Here is a 24,592-nt window from a genome sequence, read left to right on the forward strand (position 1 = left end):
TAATTTAAGAATTCTATTTGACTTGAAACTTAAAGTTAAGACAGACCAAAGACTATCTGTCATTTAGAAGCATTTCTGTTATAGAATGTATAGGTTCTGTTTATGTGGCTAATCAAGTTTCTATGGTACATCTGATTAAGAAAAGTGGAATAAATGTACAACTGAGTTTCCTCCTTTTTCATTACAACCTTTCTAAAGTCAACAACCAAAAATGTATTGAATGTATATTAAACCACAGCTGAAAAAAATCCTCCTTAGAAAATAGACAAAGGTTCTGACTGACATTACATTTTGAAACATCACAAACTAGTTGTTTGATATAGGAATAGCTCAAAGGTGTCTCAGACCACACAATAATATATGTTAGAACTGTATGCCATTCTAATACATATTAAGGATTGGATTGACATGGATGCCATCGTGAACCAGCAAAGGCTAACAGTAACCTCAATGTATTTATTGGAGTAAATTATACAGCCTAAATTAGTGGGCTATGATTTTTTTTTATTCTGGTAAAAATATTTCCTTCTTCAAATGCAAGCCATATTGAGATTTTTGTCATTTCTGAAAAAAAAAGAGGACACAAGATGCTGCAAGTGATAAATCCATGTATGTCATCATACTGCAAAAAACACAGGAGCACTTTTTGGCGATAGAGGGCAAAGTGTTGTAATCTCCCAAGAAGATTACTTTTGCCCTGGGGTGAGTCCTAAACAATATTCCCAGCCCTCTGGAGTATAGAGTGAAGTTGCTCTCTAAAGGGAGCCAAGACCCTTGTCCACTTTCATAGGAGTTGCTAACATAAATCTTTCTGGACATGATGGTCAATCTGCTCCACTGGGACATTGACAGTAAAGAGCTGAGGGCAGAAACCAATATGAATTTTTAGGGCTCTTCTGTTGCATTTCTGGTTACTGTAGGTCTGAGCTGTTCTATGTTTATCTGACATTCCCATATGGAAAATGTTGACAGAAAAAAAAAATAGGGTAGTTTGTGAATTCTAAAATGCTATTTGTGATTGCTAGAGTTTGCTGAAAACTGATACAATTAGAAGATTTTTAGAAAAGAAAAACATATACAACATTGTTTTCTGCAGGACAGAAAGCAAACATTTTAACTTTTTTCCTGCAACATAAGGTTTTAGTTGCTATGCTAAAAAATCGTGTCTTTGGTAAATTATGTATATATGTATATATTTGTGTAAATAACAATAGGCTATTAAGTTTGTTGCTGTGCAAAGCCTATTCTAATGCTTTTGCTGCTGTTGTAATATAACCTTTCCTCTCTGTGCTTCCAACCTCAGAATTAGTACTTGTAGTCCTAAGTAATGCATGATTAACTGTCAGCTGGCAACAACAACGAGCAACTACAAAGGTTCTGTCCAATATTGCAACATCTATGCCCGTTTGCAAGGATATAAGTTGATTGCTGACTCGGTTTCTCACTAGACAATATTTACGGAAACACAAGTATTAAAGATAATTCCAGGTGAATGAATCATCCTGACATCTTGCTCTAAAAACCATGTAAGTCCCTCTGTGGAGCTGGTGATGAATGGTGGTGGCATTCACAAACACAATGATAGTTATCAAATACAAAAAAATAATTTAAGCAGGCATTTTCATCAAAATCAGATACAATGAAAACATAAGATGTCCAAATGACAAACTTCCATAGAATATGTACAAGTACCTTTGCTGATTTGACAAACATCAAGAAGCATTTAGCAAATTTAGCTTTAAACTTTACCTTCTCTGTTGACTGTGAAGTTCCAAAAAAGATGGGGATGAAGGCTAGCCAAACAATGCAGGTTGTGTACATGGTGAAGCCAATAGGCTTGGCCTCATTGAATGTTTCAGGAACTCCTCTAGTTTTGATTGCATAAACTGTGCAGGTGACCATCAGAAGCATGCTATATCCAAGCAGACAGATCAGAGACAGGTCTGATATGTCACATTTTAGTACCCCTCTGGCCATTTCAGGATTGGCTGTACGCTGGTCCTCATAGTCGATGATAGCTTGTGATGGATCAACCCCAAACCAGATGCACACTCCAAGTAGCTGCACCGATATCAGACTAAAAGTGATGACTAACTGAGAGGCTGGAGAGATGAATCGAGGAGCACTGACAGACATTTTGCCTTGCTCAAAAATCCTGTATATCCGATTTGTCTTGGTTAACAGTGCTGCATAGCTTATACTCATGCCAAGCCCAAGAAAAATCCTGCGTAGGGAGCATACAAACACATCCGGTGTTGAGATCATGAGAAAAGTTGTAGCATAGCACAAAAAGATACCTGTCAATAGTACATAACTCAGTTCTCGACCAGATGCTTTAACGATGGGCGTATCGTTGTAGCGAACAAATGTAGCAACGACTAGCAAAGTAGCTATGATACCAAATACTGCAATCAGGACAGGAATGACTGCCCAAGGAGAGCTCCACTCCAGCTTGACAATCGGAATGGGAACACATCCGGTGTGGTTGTCATTTGGCCGCAAATCAAAGCGGCACATTTTGCAGGTGTAAGTATCTGCCTGATACTGGTAGCCGTCACAACTCTCACAGTGCCAGCAGCATGGAATCCCCTTCACTGTTTTTTTGCGCTGCCCAGGACGGCAAGGCTGGCTGCAGATAGAGGACGGCACTTCTTGGGTTCCACCAGGCCACTGCATCTCCTCAGTCTAAAAAAAAGAAAAGAAAAGACAGATGTTTTATGTACCGGTAGTTAGGATGAGGCCTAAAATGTTCCAGCAAACATGTATCATTTAAACAAACCCTTTTCTTACAAGGATTTCTATATAGAACCCAGGTTCATACAGGGGATTACAATTAATCAGTATAGCAAAAATATTTGATGCATGTACTATTTCACACATTTTGCTTTATTTCAAATGCAAATTTATATTTATATTGATGATTAAATCTTGCAGCCGTGAAAGACAAAAAACAATTCCCTTTCAAAATTACATAAAAATTACATAAGAGTGGGTTCATAGCTCATGATGCATGTTCAGCCCGATGCTCTGATGCGATCTACCTGCTCATACTCTACGTCTAAAAACCACGTCTGACTCAGCTCCGCAGTGAGATGGAGCTACTCTGTCTATACGGAAGCCAAATGAGTAGAAGAGGAATATGAAGCTCACTGGATGTGATTCCTTGACAATTTTGTGCTGAAAGCCATCAAAAAGAAAAGGCAATAACGTATTTGGACTACTACAGTCTGTCAATTTTACAGAAAGAACTCCATTTCACCCGCACCCCCGCCATGCTTATGTGTGTACATCTGAGAAGAGGAAGGAAAAAGAAGATTCCTTGTTAACGCATGCCCAGTGAGCGATTTGCCCATGACGGTCGGGAGAAAAACAAACATGTTTAATTGCTGAAGTCGGCCTGATTGAAAAATTCTTGCACAACTGGAAAATCACCCCAAAAAGCGCAAAAAATTGCACTGTTTAAGCCCGGCTTACGTAAAGAATGCTGTGTGTACCATACAAAAACATAAGAGTATCCATACATTTAGGTAGAGCTGATCTGTCCAGTGCCCGATGATCTTGTATTCCATTGTGTTATTACTAATCTGGTATTGGTAGATTTCATAGCGACCAGGAGCATCTCCATTCACGTTGAAGATCACAGGGGTACCTGCAATTCCTGAAGAAAATAAGAACAAAGGAAAGCATATGTTTAACTTCAATGTCGAGCTGTATGTTTGGACTGCCTTCAGGTGAAACTTTAATGCGTAAAAAATATATATATATATATATTAACTCAGTTAATTGTTTTTCTTATGTACATACTAAATTCCTACGCTGGGAATCTTTGTACTGGCCTATTTCTTGTAAACCTATGGCGTAAAGTCTGCCACAAAGCAAAGCGCCAATTGTTACCAGTCAAAATGTACAGTGAAACAGATGGGCAGCGATTAAATGCACACAAAATCTGTCTGCAGCAAGCTTTACTCTGACAAACTCTGCTCTGCTACCTTTGCTCTAGCTTCACTCCTTTTCTTTGCTTGTTTAACAAAATGTATGTCCCCACTTCGCCTCTCTGCACACTCAACACATGCTTGGCCTTACAGGTCCATGGTCACTCGGCCCTCACTACGCTCGCTCATCTCCATCTGTCCACAAACAACTTTCTTTAATTGTATGTCAATGAACCACACCAACCGTCCAATCAAAGACAGGCTTTTTTTGCACCAAATCTATTAAATGCTGTACATTGAATAGCAATTGTTAGGCTCCTAAAGGCAATGCTTTATGCAGAGCTAACACAGTTCTGTCAGTATTAGAAATGGAAATGATCTGTTTACAGGCAATATTGTCTGCCTTGTTGCTATATTTATTTATTTTTTTTCTTTTACCATATTTTAGTGAAAGGAATATTGCTATAATCAATGTTAATGGAATGTTCATAGGGAGTATTTACACTTCGAATAGTTTTTGAAAGAAGTTGAATAAAATATCAGGGGTTTCTAAATAAAGCTAAATGATTTAAACTTTCAACCAATCCAATGGTTCAATACCCTAAAAAACTGATAAATACAAGAAATATATCTGTTGCTATGCTCATATGATATTTTATTCAACAACTGAGGATCAAATTTGTTTTTGATTTGAAAAGTTTATTTAATTTGTAAACATATGGGTTTTGACTAAAATGAGATTAATAGCAATTAACTATTTACACTTCCTGTAATTAAATAGATTAAAAAAAATTGAATCACTTCCCACCTATGATATATTCACATAATACTCTTTTTGCATGTGCTGTTATATATAAAATACATCAATACTGATTTAAAATTGATTACTAGAGTCAAGGGTCCAGGTTAGAAACATGCAAGTTTATCTCTGAAGCCATTTTTATTTATTCTCTTGAGAAGATTTATCTTTCTCTACGCTACAATTGAAATCCCTCAGAGTTTTAAATGCCCTAGTTTTATCCTGTTGTAATTTAAGTAGAAAGTCATTGCATTTATAAAGATTCGCCCCTATCAGCAGTAAAGGGAATTGATGTTTGATTTGTTTTTGATTGCCTTGACAGATTGCGCTAATTGAGTACTTGCAGTGTTGCAGGAGGAGACTGTTTAAATGTTTAGCGACTAAACTCCTTGTTTTATGACCAGGCCACAGTTTTCATTCAACACAGAAAAGTTTTATGAGCCAGACAAGCAATTGGATTTATACTGTATAGCAGAGAATATAGCATGTGGGCGGAAAAAAACATTTTAGTGTTGGTAAATACACTGCCAGATGAACTACAGTGCCCCCCTCACTAATTAGTCCCCTTGGTAAAAATGCGCTAAAATAAATGGTTGTTACGGAAATTTAGTGATTCCAGTATATCTCTCTAACAGTGAGTTTTGGATATTGTCTCAATTTTTTCTGTGCATCTTCTTCACCTTGTGGTTTGCAAAGATAGCCTTGGTTGTTATCGAGCTACTGTGTCATCCCTTTGAACAACTTGAAAATGTCTTTGAAGGTAGACATTAAAGGACAAGTAGTTATTTTCCTGTAAGGAATTTGGCTTTTAATTTTTAAGCTATACCATCTATCACCCTCACATAATTTAGAGCAACATAACAAGGTTTGTCTTAAAGGTGAGGTGTGGGTTAACCCATGCTCTGTTTAAAAAAGTTACTGTTTACATCGCTCATACAAGCTTACCAAAAAAAAAGATTTGCAATTTTTTGGCTATGTCAGATTTACCCCTGTTAATTGAAAATGGGTATAAGCATCTAGGATGGCCTTATGTAAACGTATCAACAGAATGATTGACAATTATGAGGACCACTAATTTTGATGATCCACCCTGAAAAATAACATCCTCCACTTTAAAAGTAACAGATGAGATGATCTTAAAAAAATTAAATAAAAGCATTACCTTGTTTCCACATTGGCATGATAGCACATCCATGACCTGACTTATTTACTTAATCTCATGCCTAAGGTCCTCCCTATTGGAATGTGATCTGGTGGCTGTGAAGGCCATTACAAAACAGTCACCCCCACAGTGTTTTTTAAAAGCAATTTTGAGTTATGTATACTTATATAGCAGGAGTGGCACCAGTTGTTATCCACTTGTGTTGGTATTTATCTCCCTTAAATTTTGAAGTCTTGTGGTTTCAAAGATTATAATCTGAAAACCTTAGTTGTTAACCTATTGCTGCTTTTCATATTAGCTTAAACCAGTCTTCTGAGTCAACCTCTGACATTACCGTGACATTTTAATTGACACAATGCACTCCATATATTCTTTGTTTCTTTTAAAACATATGGTTGTCACTGAAAAGTCCAATATATCCAAATATTTATAAATATTCAGACTAGCATATCTAGCACCATAGGAACTTTAATCAAAGACGATTTAAATACAATTTTATACTCATCCTGGTGCTTTTTTACTTCTGCCACCACATATAGATGCATAGATACATTCAGTTATTTAAGTAAAGATTAGTTCAATAATCATATTATCAATCAGCAATTTGTGGTGTGTGTTTTTTTAATGTAGAACAATTAGTTGACAGATTTGTATATGTTTTAGTAGGTCAAAAAAATATTGAAGTGATGCAGGGAAATTCTTGACTGGAAGATCATTTTATTACCAACAATCAATCAACAATCTGGCCGTTGGACAGCCAGCTGGATATCTCACATATCAAACTTTATTGTCAATTGTCTTGCTGATTGAACAGATTGCAGTCCAATTTCCTACTTGACTGCTTTGTGCTGTAACTGCAGTGAGCTGCTGTTGTTGAAAAAAATGCAAGATCAGATTATATTTTCAAGTATTTTCTCTTTTTCTTGCAGGGAAAATTCCATGAAATTCCAAAACAGCATGTTTTTAAAAGAAGTAAGGTTAAATGCCTAAGTTATACACAGAATTTATAATAGAGGACAACATTTCTAGATTATTACCTGTAAACTTATTGCCTTGCCAGGCTGGAGGTTTTGGTTGTAGAGGTGGTTCGGATAGTTTTTTGCAGTATCCGTAATTTACTGCACTATTTATTTTTCTGAAGACTTTTACCCATCTAAGTTGAAGAAGCAATCCTCACTTTTTTTCCCTTACTGTCTTAAAACTGTCTTGTTGCTACTTTGCACATTGATAATGACATTATATACCAGCTACAAAAAAACAGAAAAAAATAAAGAGCATGATAAGAAAATTTGGAACCTGTTTTTTTATATAAAATATTGCTGATAATGACATGGATGCAGACAATTAGCAAAAAAACAATAACGCTAATTAATCAGATTCTGAGACATAAAACATTCCTCATCAATTCGCCCTTTATTGTATTTAAAATGTACATGTTGATTATGTTTCATGTTCTATTTTAATTACGATGCTATTTGAAACTTCAATGTAAGATGAACATTGCATTTTTGCTCTTACATAAAAGGAGTTGAATTGATGCTTTTATTCTGAAAATCTTTTTCTAGTCTTATAAGTACTTTTGACACTTCTGCATGCATATATGCATGCCCTTCATCCAGAGGTTGTGCTCTCTAACTTTATTGAGATGAATATGTCTATCACTGTGTAATCATCAGTGTTGGTGAACCAAATTTAAAGCTTTGTCAAAGCATCTGTTTTGCCTTCTGCTTGATTGCATGGCCCTCTGGTCAACTGACACTTAATTAGCTCAACTTGTATCAGCAGTTAATAACAAGAATTACAGCAGTGCCCTATTTTGCATAATTATTTCTATATGTTAACAATGCAGAAGGTTGCATTAGTGCCCTTTTTACTTTCGTATGGAGCTCTGATTTTACATCTGGGGGTATAATTAATTAGTCAGGAGCTGTATATAATCTTTTGCTCATCTTGCTGTAGTGACTTTGTTTAATAAAGATCCAGCTTACCATGTTTTAAATATTGTTATTTGTTTGCTTTTGCTAAATATAATTAGAATACAATAAAATAGAATAAATTAAACTTTATTAAAGTATCATTGCAAAATGTCACAACTACAAGCAACAAAATGCAAATTGCATACATCCAGCATTGCATCAGGTGGTATAAGATAAACGTATACAGGCTATGCATACAGACTATGAACCAGTTAGGTGCAGGTAGGTAGTTGTAAATGTTTTTTTGTACATGTATTACTATGTGAATGAGGATAAAATCTGTGTTATTGTTGTGTGTATGAGGATACATTCTGTCGCTGATTGTTCAGATGTCAGTAGGCAGAGCTCAAAAGTGATAGATGTGCACTATGGAGGAAGCTGTTCCTGTACCTGGTTGTCTTGGTACAGAGGCGCCTGTAACGCCTTCCAGAGGGCAGGAGAGGTGCTATAGAAGAGGTGCTAATCCCTTGAGATATAGACATGATAAAAAAAAATAAAGTTTTGTATGGAAGATGGCTTGTTGTGGAGAAGCTAAACAGCTAACTGATAGACAGGCTGGCTAAGTGAGAATGGACAGAATTTGGTGTGCTTGGAATCTGAGCAGCAGAATAAGACCCTGCACCCTCCCGCCCATTTTCCCTTGGAAAATAGGGTGGACTATTTTCATCTGTGACAAAGATTTCTGCAATTTAAACCAGGAAATAAGAGACTGCTGTGTTTTTTTCCTTGTCTTGCTTTATCTCTGAATCTAGCTTGATGCAACTGCAGTCTGCCAGCTAGCACCACAACACTGTAAGCCCACTGCAAGATATACGTATGTCATGGTTTGTGGCTGATTTAAAGCCTGGTGCAATAATAAAACAATAACTAGTTAGAATGGGACTGAATGCAGAAGGGTTTACACATACAGTAGTAGCAATTCAAAATTTCCCTACTTTCCTTGATGTGTCCTTGGCTGCTCTTTGTACTTTGATCTTGGTACTAAAATATTCTTTCTGTCATGATTTGTGGATATTAAGACCTAAAGAGATCTCCTGGTCAGACCCTGTAATTCAGTGAAAAGTTGGAGTCAGAGCAAAAAAAATGCATGCCCGGGAGAAGGAGGGGGTCACTCCAGTTGGCTGCCATTCGGCTGGCATTTGACTGGGAGATGGGACATTTTGAATGGCTGCTACTGTATTATTATTGATCATGAAGGTTTTGGGGGGCAAGTCTGCCTATCAGTTTTGATTATCAAATGTTTGTGATGGATATTTTAAATCAGTACTGTGACCTTCTGTAAGAATGGGACATTTTCTAGAGTTCTGTCAAACAAATGCTGTTTGTGTATCCTTGGAATTTTGAAAATAAAAATAGTTGTCTAAGTGTTATCTTAGATATATCAATCAATCAGTTTATTTATTGTCAACTATAATTTACATTGTAATCCAGATTTAAGTTTCAGTAGACATTGACAATGTAAATTATCTGATCACTTTAAACATACCTGCTCACTTGGTTGTTCACCTAAATAGTCTTTAAAGCTGTTATGTGACTAGATTTAAGCCTCTACAGTAGTGGTCTCCAACTGCAGGCCTCAAGATCTACCATACTGCAACCTTTCACAACATCTCTGTTACAACAGCACAGCTGAATCAAATGCCTGATTAGTTTCTCACCATGCAATAAGTTTTGGTGGAGGCCTTGTAGAGTCACTCATTTGATTCAGGTTTTCTGGAGCAGGGACGTACCTATAAGTTGCAGGGTAGTAGATCTAGAGGCCTGGAGTTGGACACCACTGCTCTACAAGTTGCAGAAGAAACTTTCTGAACTTTTCTATAGATTATCAGAAGTAGGGATATTAACAAACAAATGATGTATGATGTTGTACATTAATTGATAATTTAATTAAAATGTGTCTATCCATTAAACAAGTAACATCTGCTTAGACAGACATTGAATTGGTGTTGTAGTGTTGCAGCTGTCCAGAGGACGTGGAGGCATGCTAGAGCAGATATATAATTTGATCCAAACAGGCCGCTAAGGGACATTTAAAGATTGTTTAATGCTGATACGGATACAGAACGCACTGTGTGTGGTTTTGTCTGTAAATGTAAACAGTCAAGAGGCTTCACTAAAAAAAAAAAAAAAAAAAATACATATATATATATATATATATATATATATATATATATATATATATATATATATATATATATATAGATATATATATCCATAGAATATTTTGCTTTATTCATGTTTTAATAATCTATGTGAATTGTGCTTGAAAAGTGAATGACCAAAACAAGTTGTCATCAACTGCTCTTTCCAGGAAGCACCTACCTTGGCTGCACCGTCCCTGCCCAGTTAACAACACGCCAACTCTGCAAGCAGTGAGGTGAGGCAGAGCGCCATAATTTCTTCTCAGTGCTGAGATGAAGTGGTTCTTTTATTACGTAATCTGAACTGTGAAAAAATTATTTGCTTTTTTAACCAATAAATAATTCCCGAGTCATAAAAATGTGTTTCTGGCTGCAAGAGGTCTCTTACTCTTTTCTGTCTTCCCGAAGAAGAGACTAATTCCCAGAGATTCTGTGATACCATGCTGTTGGAAGGCACCGATGCCAGATATTTCCAAATGGAGTACGAGTTCAAGTACAGATATTTTAAGACTGATCTGAATAAAATATAGTCATAATGATGAGTTCTGATCATAATTTTTGATGCACTACAGTGATTTAATTATTAATATGAAAGAAAAAAAAATTTATTGAAATATTCAACCCCAAAATGAATGGAAACCTGCTGAGTCTGCAAACATTGTACATTACACAGCCCATTCCAAGATCATTCAAATACAGTAGTTTATAATAACACTAAATATATTGACTTTGTCCTTAAAAAGCACCAGTTCTTAAGGACATGGCCAAGTTTTGAGCTATGAAAACCTAAAGGACATACTAAGGACATAGAAAAAAAGTGTTAAAGAGAATGGAAACCTTAATGTTGCTGAAATCAGAAGCATGGGTCAACTATTGTGGTTGACCCATGCCTCTGATATGAGAAGCCATTTTGAGAAATAAATGAAGATTTAAAAGTCAAAAGATTTCAGACCTGTGTAGAGAAAATTTTAAACACTCTGTGTAATGCACACTCCTTCACATGCCCACACCTACACTCAGCTTCTGTCAGTAACAATAAAAACATTTTTGCTCTTTACAAAGTGAAACTACTGAACAGCAACGGATAGCAGTTTCTGTTATGCTGTCAGCTAAGTCTCTTCCTATTCTTGCTTCCGCACAATTTAAACTCAGCCTCCAGTGCCCTTGAAGTCAGAAATCTCTTGCGTGGGCAATTCCATGCTGACAAGATAAGGCAGGAAATCTCACAAAGCAAAGTTACTGCTTATCATCAGCTATGATAAAACATGCCCTTCTATGGGTGATTGTCAGGATTCATACAGATCTCTGTCTTTCATGTTTTGCTTTCTCTGGCATGATCATTTAAAGCTGGTGGATCTTTATAAAGTCTCTGAATCAGTATGCGTGTGTGCAAAAAAAGGGTAAAAGTGCAGCGTTCAGGTTATCTCATGTACCAACACACAAACAACTGTTGAACACAGCTTACAGGCAATAATTGGACTATGTCACATACACCTTAGATATTACATTTATTATAATATTTTGGTTCTAGCCTTATATAGTTGAATATACAGTATCAACTTAGAGCACACATAATGCACACATAATGTTTAGAATTAGCAGAAATACACACCTGTAAAGTTGACATTGCGAATGTACTTGAGAAGCAGTGTGCCATTGATGGTATCCATTTTGGAGCAGAGGCCAACTTTCCCAGGGCAGAGGTCTTTGTGCATGTTATGGAGAGCATGAGCCATGGCATACACAGCATCTATTACAAATTGTACTTTCCCTTCTTGCTCATAGGATGAATCTTTTCCAATCCGCTCATGGTCTGAAAGAAATTCATTAACATGAAAAAAAAAAGGAAACAAAGAAAGACCATATCTGAGGTACTCTTTATCAAAGCAAAACAATAATTTAATAAAAAAATATCAAAAGGATATTTAATTAATGAAAATAATTTATTAGATGTGTAAAAACCAAGCAAAAATATAAGCTTTTCAGAAATCTTTTTACTTTACAATACTTTACAATTGTAAAGTGGTCTCCCTTTGGAGCCTTTCTCTGTTTTGGCTGTCACTAAGAGCCAAGCAATGTTATGCAAAACACACTTTTTAGGTTTCATCCCTGAAATTCTTTGTGCTCCCAAGCAAATGACCAATGAAGTTTGTCATGATATTACATAATTATGCTTGGTAAAGACAGGTTTCATGGTTAAAATTAAGTCATAAACTCTAGTTACATATACTTTAAAATTGTAAATGGAAAATTACACGGGATATTGTTTTGTTTATGAGATCATTCTTTGTTATCCCTATCAATCCTTGTTCCGGTGTGAATCCATTAATCATCAGCAGAGAGCTTGACAGAGTGATATGAGAGGGGAGGAAGACACAGCCAGACAAGGCTTATCATTCTTCACCATTAATGTAATTAGTTATGACATGTGTATATTAATCATGGCTTGAGTTATTCTACTGCTTTGGAAAATAACTCACCAAGCAAGTTTTCATTTATCAACTTGATTCTTCTATTACAAAATTCACAAACACATAGCTTTATCAGAAGTTTCTTTAAACATTCATATTTCTGCATATGATTGTGGTCCAACGCATTTTATCAAATTCTTTTTTTGTGTCCTGTTTTGCTAATACAGCTTTAAGAAATCATAAGGTTCTTCTTGTAAATATACATAAGTATTGACAATTCAAAGACTTCCAAGATGGGGTTTGCCTAAGAAATACCCTTTTTAGAATGTAATATGATGAATGTGATTTTATTTTTAAAGAGTAACAGGAGTGCAGTGTAATGATACAAGATTGCTAATAAAGAAGGAAATCAGTGAACTAGCTAGTTAAGTCAGGTTTTTGCAAAGCTTTTATTGCTTTATGCTGATGTTTAATCTAAAAGCATTTATAAAAGAGCTCTGATTTTATGGTGTGAGTTAATGTGGTGTGATAGGCTGTGAGTGAGTTTATGTGTTTCTTTCATCCTGATTTTCTTGGTTTCCCTTTTTGTCCTGAGGTTAGTGTAGTAGAGAGATTGAGGGTCTGTACACCTTTTTTTATCCGTGTGTACCCGCATGTTAAGGTAGCCATTTTCTGAGTTCATAAACCTATTCTCTGGATTTTTGTAGTCCAACCTCCGCCTTTTGTAATAGCTTGTTGCTCCACCTTCTTTCTACTGCATAGTAGGGGTCAAAGGAGCCAGGACCTAGGAAAGACCCCCCCCCTTTTTGCTAGGTTAGATGAATGTAGGGTTATCGCCTTGCTACAATGCTATATTATTAATACATTTGTAAACATTAACCATTTTCAGCTGAATGTATTCATGTTGTTTTAACTGTCCTTATTATCATCATTATAATCCTGGATCGCAGAAATAAAGATATCATTATTATAACCTGTAGTCATTTGTACTTTTTGTATGGCGAGTGGTTTATCACTCATGCCAGATCCACCCTTCTTTTAATGACATTTGAATAAACAGAGACAATATTTCTTTTGTTGGTAATGAATAGCTCTCCTGATAGCCTAGCTTAAGTCACTAAACTGGTAAGAATAACTGGATTTTAACAGCTGTGCCAGAAGCCACCCTGAGTGTAAGAGGCCTAAAATCCTGGTGAGTAAACAGATTATAGTTTTAACTATTCAAGTAAGAACATTAAATTGCTTTAAACCTGAATGATTTAAATAATTAACTACAACACCAGTTCTAGTTAATTATATATTTATAATCTACAGGTAAAATATAGCAACAACAGTTACTAGTAAAGAGCAGTGAAGCAAAATAATGTTCTCTTTACAGTTTTATACAATATAAAATAAAATAATTGCATTACGAATTAAAAGGGACTATGTAATCTTTCATATCAATTAAGACACCATTGTGTCTACCTAAAGGGCATCCAATGAGCAGCAGTAGCTTTTTTTTTTATCTCTGCACAGTTATCCATTCATCCGTATAATTGAACTGTTGCTTATCCATGTTTTTGCTTGTGCTCAGACACAAACAGTAACACAGTCCTTTGCGCTATCAGCATAAAACAGGAAACACTGGATCGGAAGTTTACTGATTTGGCAGTTACAAAGTATGAGTATGTAAACTGTTACACGGTCTGTGCACTCTGCTGAATTGATTAGCATGATACCAAAGTGCCTGAAACCAACATCTGAAAATGGGCCTGAAATGCCAAGACATAACTATAATAAAACTATTTTCCAAAGCAATGATTTGTTTGCTGTGTAATCAAAAACGTTTTTATATATTAGATGTAGGGATGCATAGCTGCACAGATTATAGCTCTGTTATCTTACAGCAAGAAGGTCCTGGGTTCAACTCCTAGTCCAGGTATTTCTGCTTTGTAGTGACTTGCTTTTATTTAATACAATTATCAGTTATTATTAATATTATTAGTTATAATCTGATGTATTCTTATAACATTTCAGATGCACGCCTAAATATCCACCCCGGTTCTCCAGAATAACAAACCACTGAGGGAACCACTTGTTTCACCAGCACCCTTTCCATTTCTGTTTTTGACTGTTGTAGCTTTGACAAAGGCATCAATTTGTTCTGCAAAGGACATGAGGATTTGAGTTTTTTTTCATATCTTGTTTTATCATGTTATAATTTCTATCAGCCTGGTCTCATCTGAAACTTGTATGGATTGATTACTGCTACACTATTGTTATAACTAAAACTGATTATTGTGACAAAAAAAAAACATACTGTCTAAGATTGTGAAGAATTAATGTATAGTCTTTTTACTAGTCATAGTCATAGTTCACTGCTAATGCTTACAATGACTTCTTAACTAGAGGAGATTATGTAGACCAAGGCACAAAGTATGTGTTGCCCTTCAAAAAAACAGTTGGATAAGGAAAACTAGGTGAAGCATTAAGATGTGAATTATACATCTGTACTGATGTCCTTTCATACACTAATTCCTTGGCTCTAGTAGATGTTGTGGTACAAACACTGCTGGAGCACATGCTTACAGTCTGACCCCCTTGTGACTGGGATCATGCCTCTTTGAGGAAATTTACTGCAGGCCAATAAACAATGCAGATCCCTTTCAGGCAGACATGGTGCTGTGTGCTCTTTCTCAATGAGAACTGTTCCACATCCGTTGCTACTCATTTGCACATCACCGTCTGTGTATGTCTTCTCCATCATTCACCGTCAAAATACTGTATGGAGCAAAGCAATTTTTTTGCTCCGCTCCAGTCCGGCCAGGTCAAGATCCACAATTGCAATCACACCAAACAGGAAAAAGAATGTCGAGAAGATCCGATTAGTCAAATTAAAACATGGTAACGACAGATCGGTAAATACAAATTAGAGAATAACTCTTATATATTCCCAAAAACTAAGATAGGTACTTCAACATACCAGAAAGCAGATTTCTCATCTCCATCAAAATATTTATTTTATTCAGATATGCTTAAATGTTTAATCAAATCCAGTCAAACCACCTTCCAAGTGCGCCTCTAACAACTTCAAAAACCTTTTTATTGCAGGCAACAATGACGAGATGAGGTAGAGAAAGTACAGTACAAAACAATTTTTTATTATTATTCCTATTACAAAGACCCACAATGAAAAGAAAATTTTTGGGCAGAAACTTGTATGATCTACTGTGATAGTGAGATTTAATTATGTCATACTAAATTAAGCATTCATTCCGCATTATTTTTCTCCTTTGAATTAAATAATAATAGATTGCATGGAAGGAACCACAAAGATTGTAGCCTTGCTTTGCACAGGAGGTCTGGAACAGAGTGGGGCAGAGTGGAGGATGCGGGATCTGGGGATATTCATCCAACGTGGAGTACTTTCTTGTGATTGGCTCATACAAAGAAGCTTTGTGAATGGTCGCAAACAATCTTCTGTTTGTAAATAGTGCTGCGCATGTGTGGATCTTAGCTTGTCCACATATGAATTACATATGTGTATTTGAGAAAATCGAGACCGATCTAACTCCATACTATATCAAGATTAGGGCAGACATTCCGACACAGCCTTTATCTCAGTGAAGTTCCACCCTCTAGCTGGGTCTTAAGTTCATCTAAGCTAACCATCGTGCTGTAATGCTGTATTATTTAATGCATTTGTGAACCATTACCCATTGTAAGCTCAACAAAACAACACTGTTTAACTGCATTTATTGTTATTCACATCTGCAATGATATTTGATTTATGCATTAATGCATCTAGCTCAACTTGGACATCCCCTAACAAATAATTTGAATGGACTCTTACACCCCCTTTTTCGCTCTACCCCAATTATCCGTTTGATCAACCTTTTGTTTATTTTCTAGTATTGTGCAGTGTTTGCAATGATGTTAGATTTGCCGTAATCCTTGATTATTAGAAATAAAGACATAAATATTTTAACCTGTAGCAGTTTGTGTTTATTGTGCAGCGAAAAATGTATCTTTCAGCTCAGACTCACCCTCCTCTTGGTAACATTTGAATAGACAGAGACACTTTTCTTCTTGGTTTGTAATTAACAACTCTGCTGATAGCCATTCAACTAATAACATTTAATTGGTTTTTACCCCCGATTTTTGACCTATTAATTAACTACAACTTTCAGTTTGAGGTAATAATATATTCTAATAATATAATCTACTGGTAAAATATCACAAAATGTAACAATCTTTATGACATTAGTAGTTACATATAAAGTTGATAATTAATGGTAAAGGTATGTTATAAAATGAAGCAGCATTTTTTTCAAGCCATTTTACAAGTTATTAACATTTACATTTTAAATTTTTGTATTTTAGATATTCTCTAAATTTGTTTTTGTATAAACAAGTGCAGCTGAGTTGTAAAACCAGATTGATGTGCCTTAACAGAAATGGGGGGAGAAAGAAATCACTGCGCTTTCGAATGGAACAAAGGAAAGTAAAGGAACATAGCTGGCAAAGAGCTCTGAGAGGAATCATTGTACCGGTTGCTCTTAAAAAATGATTGTACCCAGGGGGCTTCTTGAAGGAAGAAAAGGGCAGCAGCAATTTTGCTCAAGAGCCGCCACCATGACAACTAATAAGCAGAAATCATTCACAAATTAAGTGTTCCCCTAATAATAAGGATAACTGGGGTATACCTCAGTGTTTGTCATTGAACCCAATATTGTCATACATTTTATATATCTTTTCGACTGCTACTAAGGAGTGGAAATAAAGACTGGCTATTTAAAAAAAAATAGGGGAAATAAAATTTACATGTGTGTAAATATTTGACATTTTTGATTGAAAGATTCATTAGCAGTGAAGGAGAAGATTCATGCATGTCATGTTTCATTATAAACTGAGCACCCCAGATTTCTCCTAAAAATAGCCCAAGGCAGAATTTTTGTCCCTGTTACAAGTTCCGGGTCCTCTGGAGACAATCCAAGGATGCATATTTCTGTCCACATTAATTAACTGGATTGAATAATTATAGGCCAAATTTCTGAAAATATGTTTAAATGATTCAGTTGAGTTCAGTTTATTTAACATACAGTATAACACACCAGTTTACAATATCTGTCCAATCAAGGAACTTTCAAAGACAAATCCAATTCTAAATATACAGAATACAGTTTTACTCAGATTAATTTAAATAAGTCCAATTTATACCCTCAGCACCAGGAGCCATGTCTTAGCTATACGTTACATAGTCATCAAAGTTGTTACTGTAGCACAACAGTATCCAAATGAAGCCGTGATAAATGATTGTTGTTATGCAATTGACTGATTTCTGCATTGTTTTTTTCTCTCCTGATTTGGTAAACAGCTGCAACCTGATTTATAACCAAATATCTCTGGTCTGTGTAGTCCCTTACTGCCACTAGTATGTTTTGTTGCTCAAAATGTAGCCATAGTTCAAAAATAGTCCTTTGGCAATGTATTACTACCTATTAAAGGAACACCATGTAACATATGTATACTGAAAATCAGTAGTTCTTCATACGCTGTAAAAATAAATAAATAAAAATAAAATGATCTGCATGTCGCTCATATTAAACAAACTAAAAACAAATAACTTTCATATCCTGTTAAATGGGCAGTAGAATTCTCTCCCTATAAATATTTAATTCACTGTGAAAAAATGCTGATCATTCTTTAATAAGTATCTCATCTAACGGACATGCAATGTTTGTTTTTAGACCTAATGTGTGTAACGAACCTAGTGAATGATTCTACGATATAAACCTGACGAAATCGTGAAATCCAACAGTGTACTTGTAAGGGGTGCAGAGACAGAGGAAAGTATGCAATACGTATTACTAAGGGTATGCTGGCCTGACTCAGTATGCTGAGCTGACAGAACACCGGACCGGACCGGAGTCATCCCACGTGGATTACTTTCTTGTGATTGGCTTATAGAAGGGAACTCTGTGATTGTTTGCAAACGAACCCCTTTAAAAAAATGCATTTGTGTATTGAGGCACATCAGGAGAGTCTCAAAAATCCACACACAAATGCATTGAAATTTAAAGACCACTGATACTTTATAATTTAATTTATAATTGTTTATGGACCAGAAATACTTTGGCGAATCATGTGTTGTGCATGTGTGAATCTTGTATGCTCGCGTGACTCGTGCTGTGTGTGTGTGGTTCTAGTACTGCATGTGTGTGAATATTTTTGTGCTGTGTGAATCGTGCAGTGTATGCGTGGAGCTTGTACTGTGTGTGTGTAGATTTTTTGTGCTTGCATGAATCATGCTGTGTGTGTTTGGAGCTTGCCCTGTGCATGCATGAATCACATATGTGTATTTGTGAAAATTGATTTTCACTGATTTCGCTCCATAGACCTTTGACTGATTTATGAATTAATCGATATGGTCATGGGGGTGTGGTCATGGCAGTGGCCAGAGAGGTGTAATACTTAACTAATTTCCCAAAGGGATATCAAAGCTTAGCTTAGATTAACAAAACATTTGAATTTCTCCAATTAACTAGTATGGTGTTACATTGAAATTTAAATGCTAGTTTCTTTCTTTTTTTTTTAAAGCACTGGTTAATAGGCCTCTACAGTATGTGCCTTTTTTAGTTGCACAGGGTCGACCAATTACTTTGATTGATCATTCTTCTCCCCAGAAAGGATTTGCACAGCCCTTGATTTGGGTTAAACATGCAATTTAAAAGAATAGGCCGAAGCAGCACGGCATCAGGGTCAAATGGAATTTGGAGCAGAATCCACAGTAGGAAATTTAGAGGGTTGGTCTTGGTTGTAATCACAACAAAGGATATAGAGGAAACTTGGAGTACTTGATATGACCAAAAATGTCCAGTACCTCTCTTTCAAAATACTAAAATAGTTGTGATTCTGTACAGCACTCAGACACACAACCCTGCATCAAAGACTCTTATTAAGGCCCAGATGTAGGATTAATGTCACCCTGGAGTACTAGAGATGCAGTGGTGCAATGCACAGTGAGATCAGAGACAAGCCTGAAGAATCTACTGATTTTAATGACGAGAAAGTTTCTTTCTAATGAGCTGACTGGTTATGCTATTGATTTTTTTCACGGAAAGCAAAAGCCTATTTTTGTGATTGCTATTTGGCAACACTTCAAATAGAGCTAGTCAGCACAAATAATGAGAACATTAATTTCTCTTATGGAATAAGGCACTGTAATTCACTTATTTACATTCATTAAATACCTCCAATAGAAGAAGAATATAACTGTTTTTTGTAGTGATAAAATAAACCCATCCATGCAATGTGAAGCCACAAAGTTTGATACAAACCCACCCAGGCATAATGTATTCATAGCTTAGAGTTGGTCAGAGATTGAGTGTTCTACATTGGCCAAGAGGCCTTTATCCATTATTTGAAAACTCACTTGTACACTTTTTGATGCCAGATCCTTTCTTCACAGCATGCCGACTAAGCTTGCACTGGAAATTGTTCTCCCAAAACTCTGCAAACCAGATATTTCGTCGGTTGTTCTCTAATGTTCGGCTGATGAAGTACCGATCAAAACCTGAGAGTAAAAAACATAAAACAGTAGAAACCAAACCAAACCAAAAGTAGAATCAACTTTTACTATAACTATATATTTATTAAAAAAAAATAAAACGTAAAACCTTTTAGCATTTTCTATTATATGTTGGCATGTTAAACCTCTAATCCTGTCTCCTCTGTTTTTCAAACTACTGTGACCCAGAAACCAACCATAAACTTAATATCAAGATGGGACAAGCTGAAAATCAAGTGAGAACATGAAAAAATATTACTGGAGAATTCTTCAAAAATACTTTTTTTTAAATACTTTGATTAAAGGGTTTTTAATGGTTATACTTGTGCCATGTCTTTTTATTTCCTATTTTGTTGTTCCTACTCCCTCTACTCCCATCCCATTTCTAAGCACAAACTACTGTATGTGCTTAGAAATGGGATGTGGTAAATCATTGCTATTAAATGTATGTGGCTATGCCTAATTAAATGTCATCTATTCAAACGTTTTCTGACTCTACATACAGTATGGTACAATAAGAAGTAAGTACCATACTTATATATTAGTTAAGAGATCAGATAAATGTTACTGTATGCCCATCATTGTCACTCTTGGGTTTTGCTTTTTCTGGCATGAGTGAGCTTCCTGTAACAGAGGGGACCTTTGCTAGTGGCTGAGCCAATCATGTAGCTGCACATCTGACAATGTTTTTCAATCAGGATGACTATCATGTGTATAAGGAGGTGGAGGATAATCTCTTTTCACTGTATGATTGCCCCTATTGCATTCCATTCAAAGGCCTAAACCAGGAAAATCTTTCTTGTTTAAATTTGTCTTCTTGTGAATATCTTTAATGTGGACTATTTTACTGTTCAAAACAATCAGCAAACCCTAGTCCACCTCAAATCTTCATGGAAAAGGTCTTTCCTGTGTGCAGCAGTTCTCAGTCTTCATCACCTGCCTGTCCGCTTTCCAGTTCACCAATGCTCTTGGATCTCACATTCTTCTGGAGCTCTGGGGTACAGTCTCCAAAGCCAACCAACTCCTTCCTGGTCAGCCTGCTTTCTCCCTCAGACAAACCAAATTCAAATGACCTCCTGCAGTTCTCACTTCCAAATTTTTGCTGCTTTGTTAAATAAAACGTAAAAACTGACTGGTTCTCCATGTGATTCTAAATGTGGGTCAAAAACTATAAATCAACATGGCAATCATAGGGCTTTGGAATATGTATAAATATACTATCTGCTTAACATCCATATATTACTCAATCCTAGCCTATTATGCCTTTAGGACACAAAATCTAAAGATAATCCATAAGAATAATAAAGTATTAAAAAACAGGCATCTTCAATACTGAATACCTTTGATTGATTGTCGTTTTGGTAGGATTGTGACTGCCCCTTCTGCCATTTCTTCTTGGTTCAGGATTGGTGCAATTTTGGATCCCCAGCTGTCAGACCCTACCCATATGAAGTGACCTGTTTGATTGGCTCTTTTGGCTGCTTGAAGGAGACGCCTGTTGGATGATGCAGAAAGTAGAAAAATAAAAAGAAAAGGACATTTGTTAATATACTTTCCCTTAAGTCTGATATTTGGCAACACATTTGCACAGTTGCTACAATGTTGCTAATCAGAAAGAAGGTGAATACCTTCCTAGGGTCATCCTACAAGTCTGATGGTCCTGTCAAATGTGGTTGGGTTCTTGTTTGGTACTATGGTCTTATTCCACAGTTTAAATGCATACCTTTTAGGTATGGGTGTTGGGTGACATTGTGAGGGTGTGTGGATGTTTGTCTGTCCTGTCTATCTCTTTGTTAACCTGTGATGAACCTTTTGGGGTGAGTATTACTATCATTTTCCTAGGGCTGGTCAATTAATTGCATTTGCAATATAATTGCAATTCAACAACATGCAGAGGCACTGATTTTTAATGACACTATATTTGACAAGAGCAGAACATTACATTTCTTCCTCCAGCCCTTTGGGTGGTGGTTAAATGCTTGAAGTGGATTTGTCACTGCACAAAAAGCTAGAGAGATTTGCAGCTAGCACATAGATTCATGCATGGAACTAGAAGTAAACACCTTTTCACACAATGGTTACAGTAAAGTCTTGTAACAATGGAGCCTGGCCAAGAAAGCTCTCAAATAACCAAAGCCTTTGGTGAACAATCTACAAGCTAGTGCAAAGGAAAATTGAAATTAAATAGCAATCGCAATTTTGGGGAAAAATAATTGCAATTTAGATTTTTAGCAAAATCGTTCAGCCCTACATTTGGATGGATGGATGGATGGATGGATGGATGGATGGATGGATGGATGGATGGATGGATGGATGGATGGATGGATGGATGGATGGATGGATGGATGGATGGATGGAGTTATTCGTAATTTTCTTTCAATTAATATTACACATAGTTATTCTGCATCCCCTACCCTCTTTTTGTTTCTATAGAGTAATTAACCCAGAGCTTTAGCTAGTTTTTGTTTAGCCAACTAATCCCCCATGTAGGGGAACTGATGAAAGCCATTTACATAAATCCTACAAATTACCTGGAGGTTCATCTGAAGCATAAATGTCATGAAGTACTACCAAACGACTGGACATTGGTAGTTCTTCATCTGGCCTGTATCCAGGGACTAAAGTGTTTAGACTGAAACTGGTACTCTCCTGACAAACCTTTAGGTGCGAGAGGAAATGACAACACTTCTTCCTAATCTTTACAAAACTCAAAATCACAGGAGCGCGACAGTGACTCAGTTTGTTGAAACTTTCTAAAGCTCTTTGGTTCTTAGCATTATATGCTGTTGCAAGCCTTACTGTGATTGAAGCTTTAATAAATGAAGCAGTGACTTTTTAAAAATTGTTGTAAAAAAAAGATAAAAAAAATACAATACTAAAAGTAAAAATATTACAATTTTTTTTTCCCTAATAGAGACTGAAGACACAGGCACCGTGTCTAGTACTGTGAGCGCAGGTTTAACTTCTTTAGCACTGAAATAGCTACCTTAGCTTCTTCGTGGCATTACATTTCTCAATTTTTCCTTTTTGAATTTACTGCCTTTCCTGCCTTTTCTCAAAAGGTGTTTTGTAATCAATTCAGGCACTTAAAGAGGGGTAGCATGTGGAGGTGTGGCAGATTTGGTTGCTAACTCATATCCTGCCCCAGAGTGACTTTTTCCACAGATGCTTCAAAAGTTCAAGGCTGAGTTCTACATAAAAGCTCCTGATTCAGACAGGAACCCAGCTTCAAGTATTCATTATCATTTACTTCGTTTTCTTTAAATAAACTGTCTAAACAGTTGATTATGCACCTTCTTCCATCCTTTTGTTGCTGTTTCTGAGCCTGAGCAGTGACTCCCATTATTGGCCTAACAATAGATAAAAGTAGTTTCTAATTTAATATTACACTAACAAGAAAAGCTGTCTTTTTTACAGGGATTTTTATCATAAAATTAAATTAGCAGATTTCAGTTTATATTACTCTTCCTAATATGCTGATTCTGTTCTGTATGCATATTTATGATTTTAGCAAATTTTATAATGTAACTGTTTTTTCTTTCTCTGTTTGGAAATTTGAATTACCTCAGTGCCCAAGGTTAGAATAGTTATGCAATCAAGAAGCACTGTAATCACCCTCGTTTTTTATAATTACTATATATCCTGTCTATTATCCCCTAACCAGGATCGGTTTAAGACAGTGAGCACAGGGACCTCTGACCCACAAATCATCTAAACTATCCTGGTAACTCTCCAGTTTAAAAAACTTATTAAAAGACCTCCTGACTGTTTGCTGTAAGGGAACTTGTCACACCTTGCCGATTTAGCCAGTGTATGCCTGTTGTCCCAGAATCTTCTAAAACGTTGGCATATGCTGAATTTTCTATCTATTTTCTTTTTTATTTTGACAAATGCATAGCGTATTCATAACGTGTCCAGAGTGTATGTCCAACGACAGCCTAACTTATGCACAACGCATGGCAGCGTCATGCCTGTGAAATGGTGCACAAGCCAGTGTCCGGAGGTTAGCAATGTGCCCTGGATAAAATGATTCCTTTGATCGCGGTATTAACCTAGCTGCTGTTTACTGCCCATCCAAATAAAAAAGAATAAATAAAAAGAAAAAGAAAGAAAGAGGGTTTGCAGTCGCAGCAGATTCAGCATCATGTCTGCTAGGAAGTTTGTTGGTCGTGAATGCAGGGAGGATCCATCAAACTCACCTTCTCGCTCACCCTATCCTGTTAACCCCCCTTTGATACCAACTGATAATACAACAAATATTTATGCCCCAAAACTGAAAAAGAACAGCAGGAGCTTTGCTTTTGTCTATATAGGTAAGATTATACAGTAGACTTACTTGCCAACTAAGGGTTGAGAACCATAACTACCAAAATGAAGATAAAAATCATAAATGGAATAAAAGACAGATTATATTCTAAAAAGAAAAACATACAAATCAAAACAAAAGTATTCAGAAATAGAATGACTTTAATTGCATGGCTAGAATACAGTTTTGCATAAATGTATTCTCAAGGCTTGGTTGTCAGGTACAAGTACCTTTTTGAAAATAATATTTCAGAAAATATTAATTCCATATTTTTGTATCCAAAGTGTTTTTTTTACTGGATTGATAACAAACT

The 24,592-nt window shown here is 36.0% G+C and overlaps 1 protein-coding gene across 2 annotated transcripts in view; it reads right to left on the minus strand.

Moving 5' to 3' along the window:
* Positions 1-24,592, minus strand: part of LOC119782052 (metabotropic glutamate receptor 4-like) — a 218,321-nt gene that overhangs the window by 12,239 nt on the left and 181,490 nt on the right. For both annotated transcript variants that reach the window (XM_038282805.1, XM_038282806.1), the window contains exons 5-9: positions 21,314-21,468; positions 19,839-19,979; positions 11,623-11,823; positions 3,522-3,658; positions 1,750-2,685 (exon numbers count right to left, since the gene is read on the minus strand). In XM_038282805.1, coding sequence (XP_038138733.1) covers positions 1,750-2,685; positions 3,522-3,658; positions 11,623-11,823; positions 19,839-19,979; positions 21,314-21,468 — 1,570 coding nt within the window. The remainder of the gene's footprint in view (positions 1-1,749; positions 2,686-3,521; positions 3,659-11,622; positions 11,824-19,838; positions 19,980-21,313; positions 21,469-24,592) is intronic.

The sequence above is a fragment of the Cyprinodon tularosa genome, unplaced genomic scaffold (genome assembly GCF_016077235.1).
Source record: "Cyprinodon tularosa strain WSP-4 unplaced genomic scaffold, ASM1607723v1 ctg187, whole genome shotgun sequence".
NCBI lineage: Eukaryota > Metazoa > Chordata > Actinopteri > Cyprinodontiformes > Cyprinodontidae > Cyprinodon > Cyprinodon tularosa.